General features: G+C 44.4%; 1 protein-coding gene across 1 annotated transcript; it reads left to right on the forward strand.

The window, feature by feature from the left end:
- Positions 1–3,887: 3,887 nt before the first annotated feature.
- cebpg (CCAAT enhancer binding protein gamma) lies at positions 3,888–8,643 on the forward strand. The gene is made up of 2 exons (XM_084926788.1): positions 3,888–4,053; positions 5,608–8,643. Exon 2 carries the CDS (start codon positions 5,714–5,716, stop codon positions 6,203–6,205), a length of 492 nt encoding a protein of 163 aa, XP_084782914.1. The 5' UTR covers positions 3,888–4,053; positions 5,608–5,713; the 3' UTR covers positions 6,206–8,643.
- The last annotated feature ends 264 nt before the right edge of the window (positions 8,644–8,907 follow it).

An 8,907-nucleotide genomic window follows, 5' to 3' on the forward strand; every position in this document is an offset into this window, starting at 1 on the left:
CACGTGCCCGCGCGCGCGCACACACAGCCCTCAGTCTTGCCAGCTATCTGCACGGGAACGCTTCAGAGTCAAACTCGACTCAAACTTTTATCACACCGCGTCCTGCGCTCCTCGCTGCGCGCTCTGCTCACACATCAGCGTCAAAGCTCAGGCTGCCGAAGACGCACTGAAACCACCCGGAGCTGTTAGAGTCGGTCTGCCAAAGTCACATCATATATATATATATATATATATATATATATATATATATATATATATACAAAAACAAATATTTACAAAAATCAAAGACTGCCCTGGATTTCAGAAGCTCTTCTACACCGAGCGCGCTGGTGTTCAGCGCGTAACGCGAGCAGCACGAAAACCTGTTTTAAAAGAACTGCATTCTGTTGGGCACTTTTCTTTAATCCCCGGGCAGTCTACACTGGCAGACTTTATCTCTGTGAAAGGAGGGAGCGGCACCTATCAGAGCAGGACGCACAGACTTTATGTGCAAGTTATAAAAGTCGAGAACATCTTCTGGACTTAGAACACGTCTGATGTTAAATAGAATGCGCACTGATGCAAAAACCTGTCATTACTTAGTTATAATATGAATATATACCGTCAAGTCCCTGCAAGAAAGAACCTTTTTCCTTATTGTAATGTATTTTTATTTCCAAATTCTAAGTCAGGAAGATCCAACACTGAGGCATATTTATTATGACCTGCTTACAATGTTAGATGTGACTTGGGGAATCTTCTTGGATGAGGACGGGTGAGCAGCGCGGAGCAGTGGGGGCAGGGACGGCGGACTGAAGAGCTGGACTGCAGCGCCCTCTATGAGCAGCAAACGGAGAGATCTTCGTGTTGGGAGCGATTTCAAGCTGCTTGTTTATTTTGTATTTTTATTCCATGTATATTTTTACAGGTTTTTGCTTGACCTCCATTTGAAAACAATAATCTGCTTCTTTCTGACAGACCCAGCGCCACTTTCTGTCCTTTTTCTGCCCCATTTGAGGAATTTTTAACGAACCTTGAGGAAGCATTAGTGGTCCTCAGGGCCTGACTTTTAAAACTAGTGTTGACGGACTCAGCTGGGAAAATGTGAACAGCATTTTCTGTTGCAGTGGGAAGCTCTTCAGGCCAGTGGCTTTCAGAAGGAAGTACCAGGGATCATTGAAGTGATCTGGAGGAACACATGTGTTTTTAAGGAAACAACATAATAATTAAAAAAAGTTTAAAACTGGAAAAAATAAGTGTGATGTTCCTAAACTTCAAAGTCAGCATGTTAAACACAAACTAGAATACACAAAATCGCTCAGACAAATATTTGAAGAGCTTTTGTTTGCTTCACTGCAGCTCAGCTGTCAGCACGGTGCGAGGGTACCTCAGATCAGGCCGGCACGTGGACCTTTGACCTCTTCGATCACACTTCGATCACATGCCTAATACTGCATTCAGCCTTCATTTGTTTTAGTGACTTTACTTTCATTTTAACAGCACCGGTGAATCTCTGTTGAGCCGAGGCAGCCCTGACCTCGATGACATCACACTATTGTCACCAGTGTTATCTCGGACTTAAAGTGTTGAGTCAGTGTTGCAGCATTAGTGGTCCTGTACACATTTTCTGCAGCAACAGTGTGGTTGGACAGTAAAAAAAAATAAAAAACAACATTGTTTCCAGAAGCAATGTGATTTGAATTTAAGTTGACATTAACCAATCAGACCTGAGAAAGCAGTTTACCAAAAAAAGCAAACACTGCACTGGAGTCATGAGTGACAGCTTCGAATTCCACATGGACAGCTGGCCAACATTCACAGCACATTTGCAGACATCAGCATAGTTTGGATGTAGCGCCTATAGAGCAATGTAATGTTTGGTCACGTGACCAGGCATCACTATTACCAAACCTCATGTTTTGTGTGTCTTTGTGGCTGCTTTCAGTCCAGCTCAATTTCATTTATGCAGTTAAGTCCAAAAGATGTTGGACAGTGACTGTTTGGGGGGGTTGTTGTTTGCCTCTGTACACCACAACAGTGAATTTAAAAAAAATCAAGATTTGAATGAAGCGCAGACTTTCAGCTTTAATTTGGGGGGATTTCACAAAAGTACTGAACTAACTGTACTGGAATTACAACCATTTTATGCACAGTACTAACTTTCACAGGACAATTGACTGACAAGCTGCTTCATGGTCATATGAGGCCTGTTGTCATCTTAGGTCATGTGAAATAGTCAGATATGAAATCTGTTGTTAAGTCCAAGAGTTGACATTGCATTTGATAGCTGGACGTCTCAATGTGGCATCTCAGTTCAAGTGAGGGAGGCCATCGTTCGGCTGAAAAAGCCCAAATAAACAGCAAAGACTTTGGTATTGGCCAAATCAAAAATCTGGTGCATTGTTTAAAAAAAAAATGCACTGACCAGCTCAGCAACACCAACAGATCTGAAAGAGCATAGAAAACACCTACAGCGCATGATGGCAGAATTATTTCCATTATTAAGAAAATACCTTCTTAATTGCCCCTTGGGATAAATAAAGTTTTTCTGAACATAATGAAATGATGCATTGGAAATATAGAGAGTTTACAACAGGTCAGACTGTCAGTAAACATCTAAAAGAGCCTGAAAAAGATCTTGGGACAGATGATAGTTGTTTAAGAATGATGGCCTGGGCATGTATGGCTGCAGTCGAACCGGGTCATGGGTGTTTATTCATGATGTTGTTGCCAGTACAAGCAGCCGGATGAACTGTGGCGTGGTTTCTAGACTTTAGGTAGCCACTGGGTGCAAAGGATTTATGTCCAGTTATTAAAATCAATCCTTATATTTACACTTAGGAGCCTCTGAAAGCGGGAGGCTATGTATTAAAATGGCTGAAATGTCTAGACAGTCGATGCAAACGTTTTGTTAAACCCTTTGAATGAAAGCTGAAAGTTGCACTGCAGTCTCATCTTGATTGATTTAAACTCCATCATAGTGGAGCAGAAAGGTAAAATAATAGGGGGGAAAATCTGTGCACAAACCTATAACTACACAGTCATGTTATCATGTGAAATCCCTGGGCAGCCTGAGCCTATAGCAGGATAAGGGATGGTCAGGGTCAGCTGATCTGACTATAAACTTTAAAAAAGGAAAGTGTGAAGTCTCATCTTAAAAGTCTGTCTCCTGAATCCAAACTTGAGCACATGTTCCACAGAAGAGGCCTGAAGCTGTAGGCTCTGCCTCCCATTCCACTTTTGGAAACTCTAGAAACCACATGTAAGCTCGCAGCCTGAGATTAAAGTGCTGTCAGGATACATTTTTGTCTGTTTGTTGTGGGTTTGTATCTTCTTTTTATCACTTTTATCACCCACTTTTTAAATATTTTGTTTCTTTTGTGTCTTTTTTTACCTTTTGAAGTTGATCTTTCGTTTTTGTTTGTTTGGATCCAGGTTAGATCCAGGTGACCTCTGACAGCTAAGGGTCTTTGTCTATACATCCCTTCATTTATAGTCTCTGGTCATGATTATTATTAATAAAACAGTAATTACATTGTTTTTGTGTGTTCCTGGTAGGACCGCGGTTTCATTAAGTGCTTGTCTCACCTGTGAATGTTCACCAGGTGTTTGAAGTGGTTTCTTCGTACACGCGGATGTCACAGTATAGTGACTGAAGGAAGCGGGAGCGTCGATACTGAAGGTACTGCCGTTTTGAGAGAGAGTCTCGTCATTCAGAGATGAAGTCATACGTGTTTCAACTCATCTGACCAGCCTCGGTTACATAAACAACGCCGAGAGAAGATAGCAGCGTCTCATTGGTCCAAACACGAATCAATCACAAAGAGCATTGCATCACTCCGCCGCACACTCATAGGTGATTGGCCAAGCACCCCAACTCGCTGCCACCTACTCGCCTGTGATTAGCTGATCCTGGACATTGCCGTACATGGTAAAAGCGATTTCGCAATCGGTCGCTCTCCATGTTACAAACAAAAACAGTCCGAGCTCATACGGACGGGATTAAACTTCGGTTTTCTAGGGGAACTTTCTCATCTTTTGACGGACGGTTGAGCCCACCGCCTCCCAGTGAAGGTAAAATCGTAGTTTTCTTTCTCTGTAGGTCCAAAACAGCGAAGCTGGCAGTGAGCTGATGGCTGTTAGCGACAGGAGCTAACTCGCTAGCTGGCTATGCGCCCGGCTAAACAGGCAGTGTTCGCGTACGTTAAAAGAAAGCTGTTGTGTTTCGGGTCAAATCGGCTTAAATCGACGCCTGTCTCAGAGCGGGAAAGCTCGACAGTCAGTAGCGAGGCGGCGAGTCGCCTGTTGGTCGCTTCGAGTGAACAGAAAGTTGTCAAAGTGTTCGAAAATTAAAGTTTAGGTACTTTAAAGCGACGTGTTTCGGATCAGTCCGCCTGTTTCGGTCTGTTTAGTGTGATTTCATATTTGTCACACGTCGGTAAAGTCACCAGAAAGCGGTGGTTTTGTGTATAGCCCCGCATGACTCTGGAGTTCCCCTGTCTCCACACAAAGAGAGCCGCTCGTGATGATGCAACAACAGGCAACCTCTCCGCTGTTTCACCCGGAGCGCTTTCCGCTGCGCACAGCTGACTGGCTGCATAGCAACGCACCAGCCAATCAGAGCGGCGCTATTAATTGGCCGTGCGGAATAACAATCCGAACAATTATCGTATCGCAGTGATGGAGGAGGAGGAGGATGGTGATGATGAAGCCTCCTAACTGGACCAAACTCCGCAGAATCTGAGTATAACGTTTCAGCGAAAGGGAAAGTGAGGAAATGATGTTCAGAGCTGGAACTTTGGCTGATTGACCTCCACCTTCCAGAAATGATAGAAACACATTAAAATGGCTTGTCAGTCCTTTTGTTGCAGAAATTACAAAAAAAAAAAATCCTGAACATTTCTGGCGCAGAGCTGCAGAGTGAAATCAAAAAGCTGGCAAGTCTGACAAATGTTCAGTGTTTGCACTGTGCAGCTCATATTTAGCAGGACCAGAGCCTGCATCCACCGAAAGACGCCAAAGCAGAATCCATAGTACCGCCTTTGTGCCCATTTGCATAGGCGTCTGGATAGTGAATTGATATGGGATATTCAACCAGCACAGACATGCTTGCAGGTGGGTGATGTGTTAGCCTCAGGTAGAAGGTTGATTTGGTTAAAAAGTGGGCTTGAACAGTGAGAGATCGACAGGGAGGTTCACTGCATAGAGGAAGAAGAGTGGAGAAATAAATAACAGATCAAAATGATGTCTCGAGATGCAGCTGCATGATATTAAAGACCACCAGGACGCTTTTCACTTCCTGTCAACGCGCAGGAAGCCAGCAAAGACCGGAACCTCTGAGGTTAGGTACCCTAACCCTAACGAATCAGATGGTGTTGTTCTTTCATGTAGATTAAATTCACCAGTACTTTACTTATTAAAATACCAAATAAAGTCAGTGAAAGGGACGTACTGTGGTTCAGGTGAGGCCTCCACTCCAAACGCGTGGACAGAAACATCTGCACACAGCTGTCTCTGATTTCTTTGTCTTCTTACATGTGTGGTGTTGTCCGTGGCTAGTCTATAGCTTAGTGTTTGCTTTGATTCTGTGTGATCTGCTCAATTAATCTGGTCTGTCTTGCCCTCCAGGCTCTGTCCATCTGCAGGACCTTCTTCTTTCCTTCCAGTCTTCTATTCAGCTCTACACCTGAGGAGACTCTGGTCAAAGATCAGCACCTGTTGGCAGCACATCCAAATGAGCCGGCCGTCGCAGCCGAAACTAACTGCAACTGATCACAACGGCGTGAGCGTCATCCAGAGCCAGGCCCACGCCGCTTCTTCGTCCCTGCCGGCAGCCGTAGCCGGACTGCAGCAGGTCCCGCAACTCGTCCCAGCAAACCCTTCAACCGGAGGTGGCAAAGCCCTCGCCCCCAGCAAGATGAAGAAACCCCCTGCAGACAAGGAGAGCGAGGAGTACCGCCAGCGGCGCGAACGCAACAACCTGGCAGTGAAGAAGAGCCGCATGCGCAGCAAGCAGAAGGCGATGGACACGCAGCAGCGTGTCAACGAGCTGAAGGAGGAGAACGAGCGGCTCGAGGCAAAGATCAAACTGCTGAGCAAAGAGCTGAGCGTGCTCAAAGACCTCTTCCTGGAGCACGCTCACAACCTGGCCGACAACGTCCAGCCGCCCGCAGGCGCAGAGGGTTCCAGTCCCGCCCCCAACAGTACCTCCACCAACGGGCAGTGAGGAGGGTAACCACCAGGATGTTGAATATCTGCAGCTTTTATGGAAGCTTCTCCCTTTGGGAATGAGGCCCCACTTCTTCTTCATGGCTTTTTCTTTTTTTTTGTGATTATCAGTTATTATTTAACCTCTTAATAATTCACCACCATCATCATCCAGTTCGCCAAAATAACCGCCAGTGTTCCCAACGTCTACCCAGAACAGCTCAGAGTTTTAACACATCTGGAATCGTTTTAGAAGAAAAAGCTTAAACATGTTTTCTGGAAATATCTTTTAAAATTTTTTTAAAAATCCACTGAAGCGTGACTTTTAAAATTGAAAGCCAGTTAGTCTGTGATGTTTGGCTGAAAGCCTCCAGCTGTGTCATCGCTCCTCTGATTGACTCATTGATTTTGGAACGTGATGCGATGTGAACTCGTATAAACTGAGTCGTCGTCTGTCAGGATTCTCTGGAACAACAAAAAAAAAATCACCACACATTTCCTGCATTTCCTCTTCCTGGTGGCGGAAAACCCCCGGTTCAGTCTGATGAAGACGGCCGTGGCCATCGCTGAGCGCTCCGCAGCCGCAGGATGGACTTGTAAATGCTAAAATTCCCTTTTTTCAGGATGTGTATTTTCTTCTGTTCTTCTACAAAGAGTTTGTAAAACAAAAAAAGTGTTTTTATTGTTAAGTACATTCACTACATGTTGATGTTTTAAGCACAGTTCTGTTTGTATGTGTGTGGGGTTTTTGTTTTTTCACGATTCGTGTTGTTTAAGATCAGAAATAGAAAAAAAGTTTATATCTGACTCTACTGAGTGAAAACAGAGGGAGGGTTAGGGTTACAGACACATATATTTATCCTTTACTGGGTGGTTTTATTAACATGTTTGTGTTGCACACTTTTAATTTTGAGGTCTGAATCGTGGAGTCTTTCCTGCAGAGGCGGTGCATGTTAAACGTTGGTCTCCTGCCATATCAGTGGCTGCCCAAGCCTTAAACGGCTGAAGCCTGCAGCGCTCGGCCCGACAAAACAGAACAAAGTGCTAATTTCACTGGAAATGCAATCAATGGCTGTGTGCACATTTTTAATACACGTCACAGCTGATTGGTGTTAAATGAGAAAATAAACCTCTAAACTCATTTCACGCCACTTCAGAAAATCACAAGTTTAGACTGTGAACAGATGGACTAAAACCTGTTAATAGGACATGTTTAGGTAAAAATAAAACCACTTGTTTATTTGGCAGTATTGACAATCACGGGGCCTCCAGCAGTGTCTGAGTGTAAAAATCGTATGTGTTTATTTTTGGAAATTATCAGCGTGTTTTCTTTTAGTTTCACGCTGAAGATTTGAGGCTTCAATCGGGGCGTTGACAGGAAGACGGGGCATCGAGCCTGCTGCTGATATGACAGCAAGACCATGTTGTTGTGTTGAAACTGTAAAGGTGGAGGTGTGCGCAAGACGAACCCCCTCCCGCCACCTGTCGGAGTGGCCTGTCCAGACAGGTGTGTTTGTGTGTTTGCCGCTGGGCGGACCCAGACACCTCAGACTCTTCAGGCGAGCCGCAGATTTAATTAAACCCACTTCTAACCCGGACCAGCTGATTAGCCGCCTGCTAATGAGGTGTGAGCAGATCGGGACAGGCCCGTGCCCCGCAGGCACGCCGCAGAGAGGGGCGGGGCCACCGCGCACTGCTGTCAGACTTTATAATTATATGAGCTTTGTGTGGGCATGGAGTGTTTTTCCACAGGGTTTGTCTGTCAGGAGCTTCACCTCTGCAGGAATGTTGTTGTTGCTTCTGAGCTGCTCAAGCCAACGTTCCCACGAGGTTCCCTTAATGTTTCCTGTAGACTTTGATTTTTACATTTTTCTGCACAGATTCGTCCAGAAAGTTCAGCGAGTTTTAAACAAAAACCTTCAGAATGTGTTTTTTATCCAGGTCGTGTGAAGTTTAGTTTCTGCAAATTGTCGATATTTTGCAGTTTTTCCATCATGCACGTGTATTTTCCCGCATTTTATCAGACTTGAGCAGTGGAAATCAAATCAAATCATGTTTGACCTGAATCACTTCAGCTTGTTGCGGTTGGAGCTGAAAGTTCCAGTTCTCTTTATTGGTGTAACATATTTTGATTGGCGCTGTGGGGACGGGAGTCTCGTTGAGCACAGCCTTCACCTTTGTCTCTTTTTTTGTTTGTATTGTTCATCTTTCTACACTTTTATTCCAGCAGAAGCATGTTTGTTAGGGAAGTGTTTGCATGAATGGGGGGGGGTGAAAGTTTAGTGCATTCATAAAATCAAATCTTCTGGTCTTAACTGAGCGGATCAGGAAGCAGACGTGATGGTTGTGCTGTTTTGCTTTGCTCTGAATGTTGCTGGGCAGCATTTCTCTGTCACTCTTTTATATCAGAACCGGCTCGCCTGCATTATAAATTAAAATTGAGTATAAAAGATGAAACTGTGTCCTAATTTTTTGTTTGTTTGTTTTGGTCCAGAGCTGTTGTCTCTGGTTTCATTCATTCATCTTCTACATCAGTCTCAGTAAACCTTAGTTTTTTATTCTAATGGAACCTGTAATTTAGGCAGTGGGAACGTACCATTGCAGAAGCTGCAGCTCAGTCACGAAGCCACTGACTCTGTTCCATTAATGCTGTAAATAAAACACTCTCAGTAGGAAGTCATGAAGAAGAATTAATGATTATTGTTGACGTTAGAATCTCTC

The sequence above is a fragment of the Perissodus microlepis genome, chromosome 1, assembly GCF_051167445.1.
Source record: "Perissodus microlepis isolate ML-2025 ecotype Zambia chromosome 1, ASM5116744v1, whole genome shotgun sequence".
NCBI lineage: Eukaryota > Metazoa > Chordata > Actinopteri > Cichliformes > Cichlidae > Perissodus > Perissodus microlepis.

Coding starts and splice junctions, on each gene's coding strand:
- cebpg (XM_084926788.1), top strand. CDS start 5,714: ATGAGCCGGCCGTCGCAGCCGAAACTAACTGCAACTGATCACAACGGC.